Genomic DNA, 24,903 nt, shown 5'->3' on the forward strand with positions numbered 1-24,903 from the left:
CATCCAAGGTAAATAAATTTCTAATGGGTTTAATTATTTTGTTTTCTGTCATCAAAAAAAAATGTAGATAATTCCATATTTGCATTTCCAAAATTATATTAAGATATCAATTAACTCAATTTTTTAAATACTGTCTGTTTGAATATATGTAGCCTTCTGATGATGGGCTATAGCACAGACTTGCAAAAATTATGAAAGACCTAAGTTATCATTCTGGTGAGACAGAGATAGGGCAGCACAACAGTAGAGTCAGCAGTGTTACTTTCTAAACAGCATTAAGATATATTATGTATTTATTAGGCTGCTAAGACTGTCTGTCTGCAGAAAGGCTCATTAATTTCTTAGAATGACCAGAGAGGGCATTTTCAAGTTTGGGAAAATGTTAGATTCATTCAAAACCAACTTACCTGTCATAAAAACCCTTAAAGAGAGCTTTTAGTATTGAAGATGCTGAATTACCTCTCACTTGAGCTAAGCAAAACAAAACAATGAATCCATTATAAGGTACTCCTGAGGCTTAGTATTTGAGATGATTCCCAACTACATCCCCCTTTTCCTATTTCTTTTAAATTTTCCTAATTATTGTGGCCACAAATCTCATCAACTTTCTCATTCAAGAAACATTTTTTGAGCATTATCTGGTAGTCACTAAAGGCTGAGGATACAAAGTATATTAAAACCTATCTGGTCATTACCCTCTCAGACTGATGGCAACAGAGACATTAACAAATTATAACTTGATGTAATAAATCTCTCAAAGAAGTTATAAACAAAGTATCACGGGAGTAAGTAAAAGGCTACTGAAGGAGTCTGGAAAAGGAAAAGAGGGACACTTAGGTTGTATCACGAAGGATAAATCTGCTGGGTGAAATTGGAAAAGGGGAGTAGAAAGGGCCTTTTATCTGCATCTTCTTTCTCCCCAACTAATTCTCTCAAAATCACCATTCTTTTATTTCTACTCCCACTTCCCTAGTACAAGCTCTCATAACTTCTTATGAGGTGCCTATTCTCTTTTCTTACCCATCATACATAGATTAATCTTCCAAAATACATTATCTCTAATCCCATTACTACTATGTTGAGAAATCTTATGGCTTCCTACTGAGTTCGATAAAGTCCTGAATCCTTCAATCAAGGCCTCCACAATATGGTCATGAACTATTTTCCCCGATTTTTCTCCCACTACTATTCTACCTGTGGTGGCCATCCTTTCAAAGTTATTATTTACTTATTCACTATTTTCCAAACACACCCCATGCTTTCATACCTCTATGGTTTGCTCTCACTGTTTCTTTGTCTAAACAGTGCTGTCCATTACAACTTTCTGCAGTGACGTCACCACTGAGCATGTGGAATGAGGCTAGTAAAACTAAGACAATGAATTTTTAATTTTATTTAATTTTAATTAATTTAAATAGAAATAGCCACATGGGCTAGTGAGTCCCGTATTGACAACACAGTCTGGAATGTTCATTCTATCTATAAAAATACTAACTTTCCTTTAAGGCCATTTCAGATATTACCTCACTATAAAGCCATTTTTGATACATCAATTAGAGATATTTCACCCTTTTATACTTTTCAGGTACTTGCTATACTCTGATTTGTATTACATATATATTTGGATACTTCTTTTTTCTCACTTTTCCCCCTGCTTCCAAATATATTTCTCTCCCCCTACCCAATAGTATGTAGTTTTCTAAGAAGAGGTTCATGTCTTCCTCATTTGTATGCCTCTTATAATTCCTAATACGTTGTCTTATACATAAAAGGGTATCTAATGATTAATAGATTTTGAAAGACTGAAAAACTGGAACCAGTTCTCACTTGGAACAAAGGGACATGGGTTTATTCTGCTTAGTTCAAGTTGGAGTAGACGATCCTAATGATTTAACAGTCTTAGGTGGATCACCAAACTGGCCATTGTTCTGGATAAGCCCTATGCAGAAGAATTCATCGAAAAATAACTTTAAATTTTAGCATGAGCATTCTCAAAGCATTCTGATAACAACATTAATCCACTTGTTACCTTACTTCCATGAACAGATGGTACATAAACAACAAGATGAGACAAGGATGGATAGTCTTGAAGTCTTAACATCAGAGACTAAAAAAAAAAAATGAAGAAAAAAGCTGTTTTTATTTGTTAGGGTATATAGAGATTAAAGCATGATAAAAGAAAGATAAATTACAACACTTATTTCTTACTTAATTAGTTCTCTTTAAAAAGCAGATTTCAAATTTATGTTCAGTACTTCGTAAAACGCTTATGTTTATATTTCTAAGTCAGTAATCCTGCTGAAAGTCAAATTCCTAAAAATTATGTATGGACTGCCAAAAATATTCCTTGAAATGTCCCTTCATGTAAAACAAATGACATTTAACATTAAATTTAATTATTTTATAGAACTATTTCTAGATTTGGTGTCTTCTTAATTTGGCTGTTCATAGAGCATTACAGTATTATTGCTATATTTATTTTGGTAGTATATGACAGAGCATTCAATAGTTGATGAATGAATGAATGCTAAATATGATGGAAAAGTTACAATTTAGTCTTAAATGATTCTGATCTAGCTCAAGTACTAAAGAGTTGCTGGCTAATAGTATATATGAACAGCAACCCTGGAATTTATTTAGTAAATGACAAACACAATATGGCTAATAAAGCATATCACCAGATGAACAACTATTCTCTTCTCAAATTAAGAGCAAATCCTACAGTCCATATTTTGAGGTATGAACAGGTAAAAGACTGGTCTATTTAATGAAAAGCCAAGCCACCAAATACAGTTTTTTGTTTTTTGTTTTGTTTTTTGGGGGGCTTTTTCATGACCGGCACTCAGCCAGTGCGTGCACCAGCTATTCCCATATAGGATCCGAACCCGCAGCAAGAGCGTCACTGTGCTCCCAGACCCGCACTCTCCCGAGTGTGCCACGGGCTTGGCCCAGTTTTTATTCCAGCTTTTTTCTGGACATACATAAGGTGTGGAAATAGTTATGTGTTGTAATAATATGTTTGCATTAAGAAATTTCTTAAGTGCTTGACCACAAAGTGATGTTGAAGTTGATATGGAGAATTACCTTAAGTCTCTTCGAGATGCCCACTTCCGTACTCCAGGTCCTTCCTCCTGAATTCTGAGTATACTACTCAGCTTATATTTTAAGACAGATCATTCAAACTTACCCTCAAATTTAATTTTAAAAATCTATCCAGCTCTTTTGGTATAATGCGATAACACAGATTTAGAGAACTATTAATTTATAGTTTTTAATCTCTGAAGTTAAGAAAAAATACTAATTGCATGTTTTTCCTCATCAAATGTATTTCTAGAGAAAATATTTCTAAAATGTAGGTTAGCAAATCTCAAGTTTATTTAATACTTAGATAAATTAATAAAAAAAGCACACTCTAAAACACCATTAAAATTCTGAAGCCATAATTTACCTTAATTGTTGGCAACAGTTCAGCCTTCCATGATAAATCAACCCCTTGCCGGCTTTGGAATAAATATAAAAATATAATTAAAGGACAAATATATTGAAGTATTATAAATTATAAATAAGCTTCAGAGGAAAAAGAAACCATCTACAGACCTAGCAGAGAGAGTTATAATGAACTGAAGTCCAATAAGTCTAATTCAATATTCTCTGTCCACACAATTCCCCTGGCAACCAAAAAATTGTTTTTCCTAACAACCACCATTCAATGTTAGAGAAAATTACTACTATATATTCATTTCCTTTACTTTTTACTTCAAAATCAATACTATAATTTAATACAGCAGCAAAATGAGTATAAGAACATATGAAGGTATTCTAAAAATGTAATTTCTGAGTATTGTCTATATTGAAAAAAATGAATGATGGAGGGCTATATGTTCAAAGACTTACCACATAGAAGTGCTGTTTATGCAGCCAAAAATCCAACTATTTGTATCCTGTTAATTAATAACACAAAACACACTAAATATTGTAGAAAACAATTATATAAAACATGCATTTTCAGTACTTTACCATTATATGACAGGGTGAGTAGGAGTACCAGTCTTTTATTGAGAAATATACCCAAGATGTTCCCAAAAGTCAAACTGGTCAAGGATAGGAAAAGGAGTCTAATGTCAACATAGCTGGATAAGCAGTTACCCTAGAGCAGCAGTATGATAAAGTGACCCAATGGCTATCTCTCTACAGCATATTGCCTAAACATTTCCAATAGTCGAATCAAAACTTAAAGATTCAGTAATGGCCATCATTAGATAGTTAAATAGTAAGTAACCTATATTTTAACAAAAACAGAACAATGAACTAAAGGTAGACATACACAAACAAACATCCAGAGCCAAGCAATTAAAGATAATAGTTAACATATGTACAGCTTTTTACTTTATCATTTGAGTTCCCATTTGGTTGTTACAAGCAAAAAACTTCTATACAAATGAAGAATGTGTTTGGAATGAAGAGCAATTCCAAAGGTTCAAGACTAAAGCTAGTTATTACTTCACAGGCACAGCTGCATTAATGACTAACATTCTGTATAGTCATTTAAGAGCAGTGGGACCTAAAATCTTCACTCCAGCTTTTAAGGAAGTAAGAGCAGTGTTCCAAGATCTGACTATTGAAATCCTACCAGGACATAAGAGGATGAGAAGCACTGCTCACATAGCTACATAAATTTGTCCTCAGTACTACAGACAGGACAATGAAGAAATTGATACTTTCATTCAGATAATATTTATAAGTGTTCTAGAGCCAAGGAATTATGCTAAACCATTAAGGAAAATGATGAATAAGGCAGACATCATCTCTGCCCTCATCGGGCTTCAATAAAATTTTAAGACATTCTTCAAGAATACCAAAAAGAAAGCTGGCAGGAAATAAACAAAAAACAATGTGGTATTTTCTGCTCTCCACTGCAGGCAAAATAATTGTGTGACTCCTATATCAGTTACCTGTACTTCCCAGAACAATAACGTGATGAGGCAACAGAACAGGCCTGCATAGCCCAGACGAAGAAAATCTAACAGCCTCTAAAGATCCAACCCACTTCTGTAATGGGTTTTTGCAACTACTAAGGGAGCCTTTCCTCAAAGGCAGACCTCATTATGAAAGCTGCCAATATGCCACACTACTTACTTCAGTGTATAGGTAGTTCCATCTCATTCATAAATGGATTGAATAGGTAATGTATTATTCAAACCTACCCTAAAACACCAAGTTGATATAACCTAGGTGTCAAAAGAACAATTTCAAGTTATCTGGAAAACACTCCTAACTAATTACAAGAATTATATTAAAAGCCTTAGAAGAAGTCACTCAGGAATTACCAAGTAACTCCTAAAATACACAGAAAAGAAAATGCTACTGATCAAAAAACTTAGAGTTCTCAAAAAAATAGTTTTCCTCTAAAAACTGAAACATAATTGATTGTACATAGGTGTGGGGTACAGCATTGAATATCAATACCTGTGTGCAAAATGTGATACTCAAATCAGGATAATTAGTATATATGATCATTTGTCATTTAAACGTAATGTATTCATTTTTTGCAGCCCTTTACCAATTTCCCGCTACCCCATGTTCCCCTCCCTCTTTCCTTCCACTGGTGGCCTCAGTTCCATTCTCTCCTTCTGAAAGTTCAGGGAATTATCGTGATTGTTGTATCTTTCTTTCTTTTACTTACTTATTTAGTTCCCACTTAAGAGTGAGGACATAACAGTGTTTCTCTTTCTTTGCCTATGTTATTTCACTTAACATAACTTTCTCTAAGTTCACCCATATTGCTGTGAATGGCAGAATTTCATTCTTTTTTATGGCAGAGTAGTGTTCCATTGTGTATATATACCACATTTTCCTCATCCAGTTGTCCATCTATGAACATTTAGGTATCTGTCTACAGAAAGTAATGCCTCCAATGGCTGTTAAGATCATTAGGTTGAAAAACTGACTGGTAACTTTATAATGGGTGGATTGTGCTGTTAACATCTGAGCCCACTGATGAGTCTTTAAGTCACTGAAATACTATGTACCTCCTGATGTGATGAAATAGGAGGTACACAGCTCTATTTATAAAACATTCTTACCATAAAAAATTAGCCTGAATCTCATCAAGATTCTATATCTAATTACCAGTTTATGGAAGACATAGGGGCCAGAAATACATATCAAGAGCACCACAAGAACACAATCAGCTAAACCCAGAATGTGGGACATTCTGTAGAACATATAACCTACTTTTTTGAAGAAATAAATGGCAGAGGGTGGGCAGAAGTGGGCTGTGATGTAAGATCCATGAACCAAAGCCAATGTATATATTTTGTTTGGGTTCTCATTCAAATAAACTTAAAATTTAAGTGAACTAAGGAAAATTGAACATGGACTAGATACGACATGAATGATATTAAGAATTAGTATTATCGCTGTACCAGCCAGCCATCAAAAAAAAAAAAAATTACTATTAATTTGGTTGGATGAAATAATGGCATTATGGTAATGTGTAAAATTCTTACCTGAGAGAAAAACATGCTGGAGTATTTATGGATGAGATGACAAAATGCCTGGAATTTACTTTTAAAATGCTCCATTCAAAAAAAGTGGAAAGGAATAAATGAAATAAGAATGGCAGTGTGTTGGTAATTTTAAAAGCTGTATGTTGGTTACAAAAGAATTTATTACTTTATTTTTTCTCTCCTTTACGTATGCTTAAAAACTTCTATAATAAAAACTGAAAAAATTTTGTAACTTAACAAATGATTAATACAGATAGATTAATACAGATATATTTAAATACAAAAAAGGAATCAGACAAATGAATAATTTGCACCTTGGTGGGCATTTTTCTCAATATAATACTGACATTCTGATTTGAAATTTAGTATTGAGTGTAGATATTTTAAGCCATTGCTCTCAGGGCCAAATTCTCCCAGAATAAACTGCCCATCCAGATTGTAGGATGAGAAATGCTAGTCTCTAAAAGAGATGCAAAACTCTGATAATACCACTAAAATATAGTATTAATTAGCACCTAGCTGGGGGTTACACAATCTGCACATCTGATACAATTAAACAATTGTTTCAATGTCAATTTACTGGTTTTGATATTGTACTATATAAATTGTAACCACTAGCGGAAAACTGGGTAAAGGGTGTGTGGGAACTCCCTGTACTACTTTTGCAACTTCCTATAAATCTATAATTATTTCAAAATAATTTTTTTTTTTTTTTTTTTTTTTTTTTTTTTTGTCGTTTTTTCGTGACCAGAACTCAGCCAGTGAGTGCACCGGTCAGTCCTATATAGGATCCGAACCCGCGGCGGGAGCGTCGCCGCGCTCCCAGCGCAGCACTCTACCAAGTGCGCCACGGGCTCGGCCCCAAAATAATTTTTTTTAATTTAAAAAAAAAAATTGGCACCTAGCCCACAATGCCTGCCTATCATTTTTTTCTAAAGACTTTACTATATATCAGATGGAAGCATCTTCCATCAAAGTGATATACTAGATCATGGTTCTAAAAAAATACAAATAACCTAACAAAAGAAGAAGAAATTTAAATTATGAAAGATGCAAATATAAAGTGAAAAATCTTGAGACATGCCAAAAACAAAAACAAACAAACAAAAAAAACCCCATATATATATAACAAAGGAAAAAGAAAAATTAGGAAAAATTCCTGAAAATAAAAACATTAATAAATTATGAAATTATGACTTATCCATTCCTAATACCATAACGAAAGCATGCTATAGCATCTAATATTTTTTTGAATGATGCCTAGCACAGTATGTACTCATTAAAAAGAAACACACGAACAAAATCATTACTCTGATATAGTAAGTCTAGATAACATTGTAACAGTTACTCTTCTATCTTAAGAGAGTATTTGGTATAAAAAGTACCTGTAACTTTAGTATGGAAACTAATGGAAAAACTGGATCCACTTTATAAAACTGCTACGGAATAGCTTTGCTTAAATATAGGTATTCTTTAAAATACTAATACAATTTTAGAATAAAAATGGCTTTGAATTCAATTCCCTCATCCTGAACCTATGAAACTAAGAAAGTCAGGGTGGAAGAGCAAAGGTAGAATTTCGTAGTATGCTATCAATTATAGAAGATTTTTGATTAATACTTTTCAATCAAAACACTGTTCTAGACAAATATTTTTCAACTAATTAGATTTAATAATAATAGTTCATAGCTTGATCTACTAGATATTAATTGAACTGAAAAGTGAACAATAGTTAGCCTTTTAAATTTGCATAAAATGTACCAATTTTCTTACCAGCATGGTGCTCTGACAGTAGACATGAGTGTAGATTTTTCTATGATTTGCAAGAGGAAATGTAAAATATATCTTATCAGATTCCTAAAAAAAATAAGAAAATACTTAATATAGCTATAATGAGAGTGAATATTTTCATTAAATATCCAGATAAAACAAATTAGTAATTATTCTAAATCTTTCATTATTGGTGTTGCTGAGAACCAATATTCTAAGAGTGGAAGGGAGGAAATACACAGGTAAGATAGAGAGATTAGGTATAAATGCTGTATTCATGAATTTGTCCTGGAAGTATCAGTATGAATGCATGGTTATTTTTGTTGTTTAATGTGTTTTTTGGTCTTTTAATTAAGATAAAATACTTTTCTTAGCTCTAGCCACTGAAAAGGCCTAGAAATGCCAATTCAGTACTCATAAGCATCTGTAGTGCCAGATTATGGTTTTGAGATACCATTTTCTAAATAAAAGGAATAGTTTCTTAGAAAAATAGCTGATTCAAGGTCTGGGGCAGTAAATGGACAAAATGAGATGGAATATCTTGTCATATTGGACAAGTGAGGAAACTATTAAAGACAACTAAAGAGCTATATAAATGAGATTCATCAGCCAAATTTGACATGGCTTTCACTGACCAAACAAAGGACAATTTTAGTATCAATGGAATGAAACACAAATATATTTAAAACCATAAATTCGTAACAATACTGGGGGAAAAAAACCTCTGATGATCACTGATAGAGGATGCGTGTGTACCAACTCACAACTCTGATAACCAGTAAATATAAGGTAAGATCCAAAGATCCAAGCAATTATCATTCTCCTTTACGATTTGTTCTATTTTTGACAAATTTAGTAGATGAGAAGATTTTCTATATAGTATTCAAATTAATAAATGAATAAGGAATAATAACAGTAAAGTATCATAATTTTTGCATCCTCCTAAATAAATTAATGACTTTAGGCATTCCTCATCAACAGCTGCTAAGATCACAAAAAGAGGGATAGTCTAGCAAAAACAAAAACAAAACAAAAACCTGAATTTGATCGAACATCTTGATTCAACTACTAACTTATAAGAAAAAATAAACAACCTGTCTTTTTCAACAAATAAATTTCAAGAAAAAAAAGGGGGGGGAGAATATTATAAATTAAGGAGGAATAAGAGACATCAACTAACAACAATGTGTAGGCCTTGTTTGGATCCTGATTTACACAAATTAAAAAACAAAGAAAGCAAAAATTATATGATAAATTATGGTAAAAATGTAAATTGAACACTAACTAGATATTTATTATTAAGGAATTATTATTAAAATGTGGGAAAATGGTATGTAATTATCATTTTTTAAAGAGTCTTTAACTTTTAAAGATAAATACTAAAATATGTTCAAGGGCTTGCCGGTTAGCTCAATTGGTTAGAGCATAGTGTTATAACACCGAGGTCAAGGGTTTGAATCCCCACTCTGGCCAGCCACCAAAATAAATAAATAATAAAATATTTTTGAAAAAAGATTAAAAATCCATCTGTGAAATACTTACATTGTAAGCCACATAGGTCCATTTAGATACTTTTACTGGAACCCACATAGACGTCCCTTAAGGTAAAGAAAAATATTTATTTGCCTTGTTTTGTTGTTATATTAAATAATTTTTATTTTTTCAATTCTGCTGAAATACTTCTCAATCATAACAAAAAAATGGATTCCTAAACCCTGGCTATTTTGAAAGAAAAAGTCTAGTAACACATTCTCTATACGCTCACCACCAACTAGCATTCACATCAAGTAAAGTATTATAAATCTATCTGGTGTTTTTAATTATAAGAAATTATCAATAGAATGAAATAAATATTTCCCAAATAAGACATAATTAAATACAGCATAATAGGTATTATTATATGTAAAAGCAAAATTTACCAGCCACAGATATGCTGGTAGTCCAACAGAAGATTGAAGAATAATTGATAATTGAGAAACTGAAAGGAGGCAAGAATAATATAGCACTTATTTTATGTGACTGTTAGGAGAAAATAGACATTCAACTCTAAAAATTTTCTAAATGTCTTGTTATTTTCAGGACAAAATTTTCATCAGCAATATGTTACAAGTTGCTTTTCTACTTTTTCCCTTCCTAACCAAGAACATCACCAGCATAGGGAAATTAATAAAATATAATAGGATCATAATACTTGAAGTATCAGAGTGTCAAAGACTTTGTCTGCTAATAACAAATTTTTCTAAAAATAATAATGAAAAACCCTACTTGAAATTAAAATATGTTATTACCACCAACCTGTTAAATCAGATATTATTGCAGGATTTTCCTCAAAATGTTTTGCTGGGTGTCTTATAAAGTGGTGATTCAAAACTGACAATTTCTTCTTGGAATTTTGAGTTATCTAGAAAGAACATTCATACATTCTGTATCATTTTATATCTACTGTGATAGTTCAATGAAACATTGCTTCAAGGAATAATGACAAGAGCCAACATTATTTACTCTGAGCCAGGCACTGTCCTAAGCACTTAACACATTGTTAACTTATTAAACATCATGAGAACTCTAAGAGATAATAACCTTTTTATCTGTATTCTAAATAAGAGGAAACTAAAGCACAGAGAAATTAAGGAACTTGTGAAGGTCACACAGTTATTAAAAGTCTGGGCTGGAATTCAAACCCAGGCATTATGGCTCTAGAGTCCATGCTTTTAATCACTGTGCAATAGTATCTCTCAAATAACATTTAAGAGTAAAACATTATAACGATGTATAGAATCAGAAAAGAACTTAAGAGATTCTCTGGTCTAGTGATTCCAACACACTGGTCTCCAAATTCAGACCAGAGCCAATTCCACAACAAAGAATCCACTGGTCACTAGAGAAAATATAAATTGCTAACTGTCCTTCCCTGGAAACTACTCTCTTTTATTCTGTCCTTCTAGTTACTTTCTTATATACCAGCACAAGAAAATGTTGGCAACTTTTTATCAGCCCCTCCCTTTAAAAAAAAAAATGTACTGGGATATAAAATCCCTTCAGAATCTACCACTACTCAACTTTGTAGTTTAAGCACTGAGGCCCTGACAGGTAAGTGATTTTTCTCCGCTATTACACAGTAAAACAATGACAAAGAAATGACAATGAGAATACAAGTCTATTCCCTTAGGAAATCACCCAGCACTTGCTTGAAAATTTCTAACTTGCTGCTTTGTAAGACAGTATATTCCAATTTTAACAACTCTTATCAGGAGAATGTTTTACCCTATTGAGATCAAATATCTGACTATATCTTGGATTGGGGTACAGTCCTTCAAAAACTGGAAGACTGCTATGTCTCTCATCCAAATGAAACATTTTTTCTATAGATTAAACAACTTCAAATACATTGAATTTTTCATGGAACTCTTCACCATCCTGATTGCCTCCCTGGATGAACTCAAGTTTGTTGATGTCTCCCTTAAAGTGCGGTACACAAAATAGGATATAGTTCTTTAGATATCATGTAACTAGAGCAAAGGACAGTGGAACTTTTATATTCATTGATGCAAACTCTAAACTTCAATCAACTTGATCTAGTAATAATAAATGAATCTGATTTTTTGGAAAACAGCCATACCTGTTTGCAATCAATTAAAAGCCATAAGTCATTCTGCCAGAACTTTAAGTAATCTAGGACTCCACCATGCTCACTCACTCTCTAGGCAATCCATCCACTCACAAGTTTTCAGCTGTTACTTTTTTCTTATATTCAAATTTATGATTATCAAAGTAATATTTTATTGTACAAAATGTGAAAACAAATATCATGTTTAATTCCATTATCTTGGAATAGCCAGACATATTTTGTTGTATTTTATTCCAGTATTTTTAGCCACATATTATTTACTATTAAGATTATTCTGTGTTAAAAATTCAGCTGTAACTTTTATGCTAATATCCACCAAAAATTACTCTCTAATTCTGATTTCTGCCTTAGCACCACAGGTTTGGGATTAATTATGCTTTGAGTTATGGTTTTCCTATATATATCTTCTGCTCTCTCCCTAGACTATATGCTTCTTGAGGGTTAGAAATCATATCTTAGCTTTTTACTTTTTACTTTTTAGTTCAGTCTATTATATGCAGTGAGTTTGTTAAACAGAACTCAGTTTTATTAATAGTTCTGTATTTTGATTCTTAGCAGTACAGTTATTAAAAATTTCTCATTTTCTCCTTAAGATGAGTCTGTGAAATATTTATCCATTCAGATTTATAACTTATTACGTACCAGTATTAGAGTTCCTTTTCTCATCTTAGGAGTTAATGGAACAATGTGATTTTATTTATTGTAATTAGTTTTATATACAATTTTTAAGGAATATACCTATCTGAAGTACTCCACTTCTCCATTGGTTGGAATAAGATTTTTCCTAAATCTACCAAATGTCAGTTTAAGCACAAACCAGTCGTGCAATTTTAATTGATTCTATTATTATATCTAGTTACACTCTTTCAAGTAGTCTTTTGCTACAGTTAAGCTTCACAGTTAAAACAATGTCAGTGAACCAAAATACATTTTTGTTCCATGACTAAGTCACAGTGTCAACTCTGTGAAGCTTATTTACTTTAATAAATATATGAACTTAACATGGAATCTTGTGCCTTAAAAAGTAGTAAAACACAAAATGACTTGGATCTTCAGGAGAGAGCTAAGAATCTATGATTCTCTCTAATAGTGGTTATTCAGCTTTCTGAAGAGTTAAGGAAGAAATATAGACACTTCTCCCTACCCCTCAAGAGAGTATGCTACAGGGGAAATGTTATGAGACACAATGATAAGGAAAGCATTACCTAGAGACCTACTGAGAAAGAGGCTACACATAATGGTCTCTCAAAGAATTGGAGCCTTCAGGGGGAAGACTCAAAAAATATCTGAACTGCAATACTTTGCCATAATGAAAAAATTAACCTAAAATAGAAGGAACTTTTTCTCTAAAAGGAGAAACCAGAACCATAGTTCTCAAAACATTTCCATAGAATAGTGATATATGGCAAGATGACCTGAGGTGAAAGGCTATTTAAGATTAATAATGGCAATCTGTTCCCAACTCAGAGAAAGGAAATTTAAGTTTAATGGATAGAATTCACTGAATTTTGTTAAAATCCTTTGTGCTTATTACCATTTATCTGCTAGTAGACAAGAAAGAGACGAAAGAGTAATGTGATGTTCTATAAAGGGTACTATGGTTTCCATGTGTTCCACTAATCTAACTTGGAACATCACTAGTTTTAAGAGTTTACACTGGAAATCTTATTATGGAAAAGACTCACATAATTTAAGTTCTGGTGAGCTTGGGTCGGTTATTCAATGAATGTATATATTTTGATCTTATCAGAAAGCTAAAGATGCTTTTTTAAAAACATCATTCAAAAATGTCTAATAAGATAGATCATGATGTTTAATATATATATGTATATTTAATATATACAATACTATATATTACTAAGAAAAAAGTTATTATAAAATAGCTTGTACTAAGTATTTCTCTTAAGTTAAAAAAGTTAGAAGGATATATATCAAACTTTAAACAGTGAAGGGAAAGAAATGGGGGAAGATTTAAGGTATCTTTTCACTTTTTCATTTTCATTGCATTCTATGAATTATTAATAGTAGTGAAGACATTATTTTAAAAATAAAAAGATTTCCATTTTGGAACTAATTAAAATTGATATAAGGTATAGGCTTCTATTTTCATCAAAGTAAAATGATTGTTGCAAAAAAAGCTTTTACTTTACTGAAATAATTTTTAATTTAAAAATACATACTTGTTTAGTATCAGCATCAATAAGATCAAAGAATGCTCGAATTGTAGTCAACTGCAATTGTTTACACCTAAACAATAAAGTGAAGTGTTACAAATTAAACTTTCTTAAAACATATACTTTTGATCCAAACATGCACAATTCTCTTATTTAACAGAATATCTGAGTTTCCTCTAATGCTGTAAACTAAAAAAAAATATTTAACAAATCATTCTTATTAAGCATATATCTTAAAGTTGAAACCTATAAAAATAAATCAAATATGCAGGAGACAGTATTTGACAGTACGATTGTCAGGGTCCTTGTCTTCCCCAAATCTCCTCACCCAGTTTAGCTATAGATGTACTTTCTACCCCACCTCTATAGGCCTGTACTGTGTGGTTCTTGTAGATACTACTGCTTATACAGTGAGAGAAAAGTCAAAAGAAAATCTTTTTAAGTTGAAACATACAGAGAGAAATACTAGGGTCTGCCTATTTCTTTACCCATATTTAATATCTTACCTTAAAATTTATATTAGGGATAAATCTAATTCCTTGGTTTTTCTGCATTAACCAAATCCCTGAGTATGGTGACTGGCCAAGAGTTCAGAAAGTCCTACCACAGGTGCATTTGACTGTGCCCCACTATGACATACTCTAAAACTTTGCTAGTTGATGTTAGTTTCATCTGAGACAGATGCTACTGGTTCTTCGGGAGATTATTGTATAGGTTGTCAAGGGAATCTTAGACAAGAACCAAGGTTAGAGTTCTAAGGCCCTAAGTTAATCTTTGTCCTATAGCCTTATTTACTGATAACATTATACAAAAGCTAATGAAACAATTAATGCATTGATGAGAAAAGAGGACCACAACAAATCACCAGAATAAGTTACACAGTATTAACTTACCATACAATGGAGAGGTGGTCTGTTGAGACCCAGGTCTTAGGCACTGCTGAACTCTAAAAGAAAAGGAAAAAAAAAAAATCAAGCTTAAGAAAAGTGCATTTGTTATTCTCCACAAGGGTTTGAAATTCTTACAAGCTGATATTTAGAAACATATAAGACTAGCTTCACTATATTATGACATGAAGATATTTTTAAAAGATACATTCTTATAAATGGTAATCCAAATATAATAAGATATTTCCTGCACAAATTAACCTAACTCTCTCTAAACGTCACTATTACTGATTAGTCAAGCTTAAATTACCCTCTAAAAATTATTAAAGTATCCACAGACTCTTTACTGAAGTTTAGTGTCTAACTTTTTAATTACTCTCGTAAGAAGCTGAGTTTAAGATTCTTTAATAAACCGTAGTTTATGTGTAAGTTACAATAGATATTTAGTTTTGTCTAAACTACCACTTAATAGATTTTAGGACATTAAATCTGAATCAGAGGTGTGTCTGAGAAATACAGAGGCCTAGGGAGATTTTCTAAAATAAATTCCAAAACTACCAAATCAGACTCTCATGAGTAGGGTCCAGACTTATTCATTTTGAAAACAAATCCCTAGATAATTAGGACATACGTTTGGTTAGAGACATAAGGGCAAAGGATCCAAAAAAATGTAACTATTTAAAGACAACTTCCTGAGTTGCATGCCCAGGGTCCTAAGCAAGGAGCCACAGGCTGCAGCCCCCTCTACCTGGAAGCAGGCAAGACAGCATGCCTGGGGTCCTAGGCAAGGAGCCAAGGGCCCCAGCCCCCTCTGCCAGGTAGCAGGCAAGAGAGCACTCTGAAAACACCACTTCCACACAGGTGGCCCACCACAGCCACCACCACAGACACGGCTGCTGAAAAAGTGACTCGACACCACAGAAGCAGCCACAGCCACTGTATAGGTGGCCCACCAGACACTCAACTGCATTGACACAAGGAGAGTCACCAGTGGAGACCAGAAAAAGAAGACAACATCTCTCTCCTCAAAGCCCACTCCAGAGTAATAGAAGTGACTGCTCTACCAGATAAACAGACATCAATGTAGAGATACTAGAAATACAAAACCCCAAGAAAATAGGCCACCACTGAAAGAATATAGTAATTCTCAAATACCAGGCCCTATAGAGAAGGAAACCCTTAAAATGACTCAAAAGGAATTCTAAACAACAATGTTAAGGAAACCCACTGACGTACAAGAATACTTGGTTAAACAATATTATGAAACAAGGAAAAATATCCAGGATATGAAGGAGGAAATTTACAAACAGATTATTACATTTAAAAGAATGTAGCAGAACTCACGGAAGTGACTCACTCAACAAAGTAAAAAACACAACTAAGCACTTAAGCAGCATGTAGAACAAGCAGAAGAAATAATTTCTGATCTTGAAGATAGTCTTTTCAAAATAACCCAGCCAGACAAAAAAAAAGGGAAAAATGAATTTTAAAAAATGAAGAAAATCAAAGAGAGCATGCAGACAACTTTAAGCATACAAAAATTTGAATCATGGGTGTTCCAGAAGGGGAGGAGAAAGGAAAAGGCATGGAGAGCCTATTCAACAAAATAATAAAACTTCCCAGGGATAGGGAAAGACACAGACATTCAGATCCAGGAGGTCCAAAGATCCTCAAATAGATTCAACCCAAAAAGATCTTCTCCAAGACACATTATAATCAAACTGGCAAAGCTCAAAACAAAGAGAGAATCTTAAAAGAAGCAAGAGAAAAGCATCAAGTCACCTATAAGCGAGCCCCTATCAGACTAGTAGCAGACTTCTCAACAGAAACTTTATAGGCCAGAAGAAGATGGGATGACATATTCAAAATACTAAAAGAAAAAAACCCTGCCAGCCAAGAATACTGTACTCAGCAAGACTATCCTTCTGAAATGAAGGAAAAATAGTGTATTTACCAGAAAAACAAAAGCTGTGGGAGTTCACCACTACAGAACCAGCCCTACAAGAAATCCTCAAGGAAGTCCTGCATCTGGAACCCAAAGAATAATAATCACTACCACAAATGCACAAGAAAGAACAAAACCCACTGGCAGAATAAAAATATGAGCCAGAAAGAGAAAGAAACTAAATCTTACTACCATGAAAAGCCATAGTGACAATATAATAATGCCCCTGCTTTATTTCTGATTTTAGCACTTTCAGTTTTCTCTTTTTTTTTTCTTGGTCAGTCTAGATAAAGGTTTGCAAATTTTGTTGCTCTTTTTAAAGAATCAACTTTTGGACACACCCGAGTCAGGCATGCCAGAAAAGGCAGGCGCTGCGGGACCTCCAGCCCAGGTCAGTCCTTGCCACTTAGAGAGGCCTGAGAGCCACCAGGCCCACATGTCCCAAGTCAGCCATGCCAGAAAAGACAGGCACCACAGAACCTCCAGCCCAGGTTGGTTCCTGCCACTTAGAGAAGCCCGAGAGCCACCAGGCTCACATGCCCTGAGTCAGCCACACCAGAAGAGGCAGGCACTATGGGACCCCCAGTCCAGGCCAGTAGCTAATGCACAGGGAGGCCCAAGAGCTGCCAGGTCCACATGCCCTGAGTCAGCAGAGTGGGATGAAGCAGGTGACGTGGGACCCAGAGCCAAGTCCAGTCCCTGTTGTGCAGAGAGGCCTCCGAGCTGCCAGGCCCACACACACCGAGTCAGCTGCACCAGAACAGGCAGGTGCTGCAGGACCCCAAGCCCAGGTCAGTCCCTGCTGCCTGGAGAGGCCTGAGAGCCACTGGACCCACATGCCCTGAGTCAGCTGTGCCAGAAAAGCCAGGCACCGTGGGACCCCTAGCCCAGGCTTGTTCCACTGCCCAGAATTGGCAGTCCCTTCAGGATCCAGGCCAGACATCAGGGTGAAACGAGTGGACTGTGATAGCCCCTGCCACAATGACTAACACCAAACGAAAGATACCAAAAATATGAAAAATCAAGAAAGTACATCACCACCAAAGGAAAAGAATAACTCTCAAGCTCTAGATCCTATAGAACAGGAAGTATTTGAAATGACTGACAGGAAATATAGAGCAAAAATTCTAAGGAAACTAAATGAGATACAAGAAAACACAGACAACACAATGAAATGATAAAAAATATACAGGAACTGAAAGAAGAAATGTACAAAGAAATCAATGCCCTGAAAAACAACGTAGCAGAGCTTGTGGAGCTGAAGGATTCATTCAATGAAATAAAAAGCACAAAAGAGAGTCCAACCAGCAGGCTAAAACAAGTAGAAGAGAGAATTTCTGACCTTGAAGACAGGCTGTCTGAATTAACACAGGCAGACCAGAAAACAGAAAAACAGAGTTTCAAAAACTAAAGAAAATCTAAGAGAGATAACAGGCAACCTTTAGCGCTCAAATATATGAATCATGGGTATTCCAGAATGGAAGGAAAAAGGAAATGGCACTGAAAACATATTCAACAAAATAGTAGCAGAAAACTTCCCAGGTATAGGGAAAGTCACAGAGCTTCAGATTCAGGAGGCCCAAAGATCCCCAAACATATTCAACCCAAAAAGGTCCTCTCCAAGACTTGTTATAGTCAAACTGGCAAAACTCAAAGACAAAGAGAGAATCTTAAAAGCTGCAAGACAGAAGTGTCAAGTCACCTATAAGGGAGCCCCAGTCAGAATAATATCTGACTTTCATCAGAAACCCTAAAATCCAGAAAAGAATGGGATGATATATTCAAAATACTAAAGGACAAAAATTGACAGCCAAGAATATTGTACCCGGCAAGGCTATTCTTCAGAAATGAAGGACAAATAGTATATTTCTCAGACAAACAAAATCTGTGGGAGTTCACTACCACATGACCAGCCTTACAAGAAATTCTTGAGGAAGTACTGGGTTTGATACCTGAAAAACAACCATCACTGCCATGAATACTCAAGAAAGAACAAAACCTACCAGTAAAATAAAAATGCTAACAATAAAGAAAAAAATAGTTTATCTACCACCCCAAGAAACCAACAAATACAGAAGACAAACAGAAAATTAGAAAGAAAGGAACAAAAGGTTCTTAAGACATCTAAACAAAGATCAATCAAATGCTAGGAGTAAATCAACACCTTTCAATAATAACTCTAAATGTAAAGAGATTAAATTCCCCACTCAAAAGACACAGACTGGCTGACTGGATTAAAAAGATGGACCCAACAATAAGCTGCCTTCAAGAGACTCACCTCACCTGTAAAGACACACATAGACTAAGAGTGAAAGGATGGAAAAAGATATACCATACAAATAGAAATGAAAAATGAGCTGGAATAGCTATTCTTGTATCAGATAAAATAGACTTTAAAGCAAATACCATAAAAGGAGATAAAGAAGGCCACTATATAATCATAAAAGGATCTATCCATCAAGAAGATATAACAATCATAAATATATACACACCCAATGTCAGAGCAGCCAGATTTATAAAGCAAACACTATTAGATCTCAAGAATGAGATAGACAATAACACCGTAATAGCAGGGGACCTGAACACCCCACTCTCAACATTGGACAGATCATCTAGGCAAAAAATCAATAGAGAAACACAAGATCTAAACAACACTTTAGACCAATTGGACTTGGCAGGTATCTACAGTACATTCCATCCAACAACCTCAGAATATTCATTCTTCTCATAAGCACATGGAACATCTCCAGGATAGACCACAAATTAGGTCACAAAGCAAGTCTCAACAAATTCAAAAAAACTGGAATTCTTCCATGTATTTTTTCCAATCACAATGGATTAAAATTAGAAATCAATAACAAATGAAACTCTGGAAACTACACCAACACATGGAAATTAAACAACTTTCTATTAATGACACATGGGTCCAAGAAGAAATTAAACAGGAAATCAAAAAATTTCTTGAAACTAATTAAAATAACGACATATAATACCCAAACTGGTGGGATACTGCAAAAGCAGTATTATGGGGGAAATTTAGCACATTAAATGCTTACTTCAGAAGAAAGGAAAGATGGCAAATAAACAACCTAACACTTCACCTTAAAGATCCGGAAAAACAAGAACGATCCAAAACCAAAGATAGTAGATGGAAAGATATAATTAAGATCAGAGCAGAACTAAATGAAATAGAAACGCAAAAAACAATACAAAAGATCAATAAAACAAAAAGTTGGTTTTTTGAAAAGATAAATAAAATTAAAAAACCTTTACCAAGGCTAACTAAGAAAAGAAGAGAGAAGACCCAAATAACAAAAATTAGAAATGAAAAGGATATTGCAACTAATACCTCAGAAATACAAGGAATCATTAGAGACTACTATAAACAACTATATGCCAACAAATTTGAAAATCTGGAGGATATGGATAAAATTCTGGACACATATCAACTACTAAAACTGAGCCAAGAAGATGTAGAAAATCTGAACAGACCAATAACAATAAAAGAGATTGACGGTGTTATCAGAAGGCTCCCAGCAAACAGAAGCTCAGGACAAGACGGATTCACTGCAGAATTCTATCAAACCTTCAAAGAGGAATTGATACCAATTCTCTACAAACTATTACAAAACATTGAAATAGAGGCCTTTCTCCCAAACTCATTCCATGAAGCAAACATCACTCTGATACCAAAACCAGACAAAGATACATCAAAAATAGAAAACTAAAGGCCAATATCCTTGATGAATATAGATGCAAAAATCCTCACTAAAATACTAGGAAACAGAATACAGCAACACATACACAAAATTATACACCATGATTAAGTGGGATTCAACCCAGGGATGCAAGGTTGGTTCAACACAAGCAAATCAATAAATGTGATACACCACATCAATAAGACCAAAGACAAAAACCATATGATCATCTCTATAGATGCTAAAAAAGCATTTGACAAAATTCAACATTCTTTCATGATCAAGACTCTCTACAAGGTAGGTATAGATGGAAAGTACCTCAACACAATTAAAGCCATATAACAATATTTGGCAGTGGGCTTATCATTATATATCATCCTGAATGGGGAAAAGCTGAAAGCTTTTTCTTTAAGAACAGGAACTAGACAAGGATGACTACTCTCACCATTCCTATTCAACATAGTGTTGGAAGTACTAGCCAGAGAAATCAAAAAAGAGAAGGAAATAAAGGGCATCCAGATTGGAAAAGACGAAGTCAAACTATCCCTGTTTGTGGATGAAATGATCCTATACCGAACAGCCTAAAGCCTCTACAAAAAACTCTTAGAGTTGATAAATGATTTCAGCAAAGTTGCAGGATACAAAATCAACATACGAAAATCAGTAGCATTTCTATACTCCAACAGTGAACATGCAGAAAAAGAAATCAAGAAAGCTAGCCCATTTACAATAGCCACCAAAAAAATAAAATTCTTAGGAATGAAGTTAACCAAGGATGTGAAAAATCTCTATGAAGAGAACTACAAACCACTGTTGAGATAAATTAAAAAGGATACAAGAAACTGGAAAGATATCCCATGCTCTTGGATTGGAAGAATTAACATTGTGAAAATCTCCATATTACCCAAAGTGATCTACAGATTCAATGCAATCCCCATCAAAATTCCAATGACAGTTTTCTCAGAAATGGAAAAAACTATCCAGACATATATATGGACTAACAAAAGACCATGCATAGCCCAAGCAATCCTGAACAAAAAAAATAAAACTGAAGGCATAACACTACCTGACTTTAAACTATATTACAAAGCTATAATAACCAAAACAGCATGGTACTGGTATAAAAACAGAAACAGAGATCAATGGAAAAGAACAGAAAACCCAGAAATGAACCCATACACATACAGCCATCCAATCTTTGACAAATGCAGCAAGTCTACACACTGGGGAAGAAACTGCCTCTTCAACACATGGTGTTGGGAAAACTGGATATTAATATGTAGGAAGATGAAACTGGACCCGTACCTCTCACCATGTAAAAATCAACTCAAAATGGATTAAAGAATTAAATATACATCCTGAAACAATAAAACTCCTTAAAGAAAACACTGGGGAAACACTCCAAGAAGTAGGAGTGGGTACAGACTTCATGACTATGACCCCAAAAGCATAGGCAACTAAAGGTAAAATAAGCAAATGGGATTATATCAAACTAAAAAGCTTCTGCACAGCAAAAGAAACAATCAGCAGAGTGAAAAGACAACCAACACAGTGAAAGAAAATATTTGCAAAATATACATCTGACAAAGGATCAATATCCAGAATACACAAGGAATTCAAACAACTTTATAGCAAAAAAACAAATAACCTAATTAAAAAATGGGCAAAGGAGCTGAATAGGCATTTCTCAAAGGAAGATATACAAATGGCCAACAGACACATGAAAAAATGCTCAACATCACTCAGCATCTGGGAAATGCAAATCAAACCACTTTGAGATACCATCTCACTCCAGTCAGGATGGCTAATATCCAAAAGACTGAGAATGATAAGTGCTGGAGAAATTGCGGAGAAAAAGGAACTCTCATATGTGGTTGGTGGGACCACAAAATGGTGCAGCCTTTATGGAAAATGGTATGGAGGTTCTTCAAACAATTACAGATAGTTCTACCATATGACCCAGCTATTCAACTGTTGGGAATATACCCAGAGAAATGGAAGTCATCATGCTGAAGGGATACCTGTACTCTAATGTTAATTGCAGCACTATTTACAATAGCCAAGAGTTGGAACCAGCCCAAATGTCCATCATCAGATGACTGGATAAGGAAAGTGAGGTATATCTACACAATGGAATTGTATTCTGCTATAAAAAAGAATGAAATACTACCATTCACAACAACATGGATGGACTTAGAGAAAATTATATTAAGTGAAACAAGTCAGGCACAGAAAGAGAAATACCACGTTCTCACTTATTTGTGGGAGCTAAAAATAAACAAACAAACAAACAAACAAACAAACACACAAAGAAATAAGGGGCGGGGGAGAAGACAGAACAATCACAACAATTCCTTGATCTTATTAAAACAAGTGAACAGATATGACGTAGTGGGGGAAGGGATAGAGGGGGGGAAGAGGAACAGGTAAAGGGTCACTAAAATCAACTACAATGTATATAGAGAAGTTAAAATTTACGAAGTAAATAAATAAATAAAAAGAAAGAAAGAATCAACTTTTGGTTTTGTTCATTTTCTCTACTGTTTTTTAATTCCTTATTTCATATATTTCTGTTGTAATCTTTTCTATTTCCTACTTATATTTGCTTTTTGTTTAGTTTGCTCTACTTTTCTTATTTTCTAGGTAGAAGTTTACATTACTGATTTGAGATTTTTCTTATTTTTAATATAGTTGTTTACAAGTGTAAATTTTCTTCTAAGCACTGCATTAGCCCTGCATTCTATAAATTTTGATACTGATAAGCTGGAGTTTTTATCTTTATCTCAAAGTACTCTCTAATTTCTCTGCAATTTTTCTTTTTACCCATCGTTTATTTAAGAAAGTGTTGTTTAATTTTGACACATTTGTGAGTTTTCTAAATTTCTTTCTGTTATTATGGTCAGAGAACATATCTTCTATAATCTTAGTCTTTAAAAAAAAAAAAGTAAGAACTTAAACAAAAAGTTCATGGAAAGATTTCCATTATCTTTTTATTCTATTTTTGCACAAACTTTCTGAAGTGCTCTTGTGTTTACAATGTTTTATTGACTTTTTATGCAATTTATGTTGCTAAACTTAGATATTTAATTTCTGTTCTTGATTTTCTTTTATTAAGTGGACTTGTTGATTTGATTAGAAATTAATTTGCCTTTGAGAAGTTTATTCATCTTTTTCTGTTGAAATTAATTTGATATTTGCATGCTTTTGGAAGGCTTTAGAGAGCTATTCCAAATAACTGTAGAGATTATAAAATGAAATAAGTAAATTTTAATTTTTTATACCTCCAGTTTTTGTGAAAATTTGAAGCCCTACTTTCTACAGAGTATTTTGTTATTCATCTGTCAAAAAAAAAACTATAAGTACATATGTAGTGATAAGTGCTCTGAAGGAAAGAGGTTTCTAAGATAATGGATTAAAGGGATTTTAAATGATTGTGTAAGAAATTCCACTCTGAAGAGATGCCATTTAATCTGAGACCTTGTATTAGTCAGGTTGATCTAGGTTATGCTGCTTCAACAACCAATCACAAAATCTCTATGCTTTGTTTACTTAATAAATAAAGGCTAATTTCAGTTAACTATATATAACCAAGTGTTCAATGTAAGTTGGCAGAGGAGCTTTGATTCTCTTAGTTATTTAGGGACTTGGAGTGAAGGAGACTCCATCTCAACACGTCTCCATGGTTGCTGAAGCAGAGGAGGATATGGTGACTTACACGCTAGCCCTTAAAAGCTTTTGCCTGGAAGTGACACTTCTGTTCTCATGTTATTGGCAATAAAAAGTCACATGACATGGCTATACCTCATCTTAAAGGGAGCAGAGTTGTACAATTTCCCATGTGCCTGAAAAGAAAGGAAAATTGGATATTGATGAGCAGCACTAATGACTTGTACAGGCCTGATGAATGGGAAGGAACTAGAAATTTTAAGAGGAGGAACAAAGTTCCTAGTAAAGAAGAATGTATAGGAAAAGACCCTAAAGTAGGAAAGAGGTGAGTGTGTTTTAAACACATAAAAGAAAAACAACAGAATGGAATATTGTGAATAATTTTTTATACAATTAAATATTAGGTAGGAGAGTCACTGTTTTTAATATTTTCCTATCCTACATTAAAAATACTGATGTGGTAAAAAAATAAATACATAAAGAAGATTTCTTAATGCCACAGCACCCTTCAAGAACAAGTGACTCCTTTTCATACCTCTCTGTGAATTGCGTCTTACACACAATAGAGGCTCAATAAGTAAATCTGATTTTGTTTTTTACAACATCTCTTTATGCACCATTGAAGA

At 33.9% G+C, this 24,903-nt stretch overlaps 1 protein-coding gene across 1 annotated transcript in view; it reads right to left on the reverse strand.

Moving 5' to 3' along the window:
* Positions 1 to 24,903, reverse strand: part of PGAP1 (post-GPI attachment to proteins inositol deacylase 1) — a 74,001-nt gene that overhangs the window by 19,339 nt on the left and 29,759 nt on the right. The window contains exons 6-13 of the mRNA XM_063106468.1: positions 14,975 to 15,027; positions 14,088 to 14,154; positions 10,575 to 10,680; positions 9,822 to 9,877; positions 8,283 to 8,366; positions 3,895 to 3,941; positions 3,449 to 3,500; positions 2,030 to 2,107 (exon numbers count right to left, since the gene is read on the reverse strand). Coding sequence (XP_062962538.1) covers positions 2,030 to 2,107; positions 3,449 to 3,500; positions 3,895 to 3,941; positions 8,283 to 8,366; positions 9,822 to 9,877; positions 10,575 to 10,680; positions 14,088 to 14,154; positions 14,975 to 15,027 — 543 coding nt within the window. The remainder of the gene's footprint in view (positions 1 to 2,029; positions 2,108 to 3,448; positions 3,501 to 3,894; positions 3,942 to 8,282; positions 8,367 to 9,821; positions 9,878 to 10,574; positions 10,681 to 14,087; positions 14,155 to 14,974; positions 15,028 to 24,903) is intronic.

Source organism: Cynocephalus volans, chromosome 1, assembly GCF_027409185.1.
Source record: "Cynocephalus volans isolate mCynVol1 chromosome 1, mCynVol1.pri, whole genome shotgun sequence".
In the NCBI taxonomy this organism is placed as follows: Eukaryota; Metazoa; Chordata; class Mammalia; order Dermoptera; family Cynocephalidae; genus Cynocephalus; species Cynocephalus volans.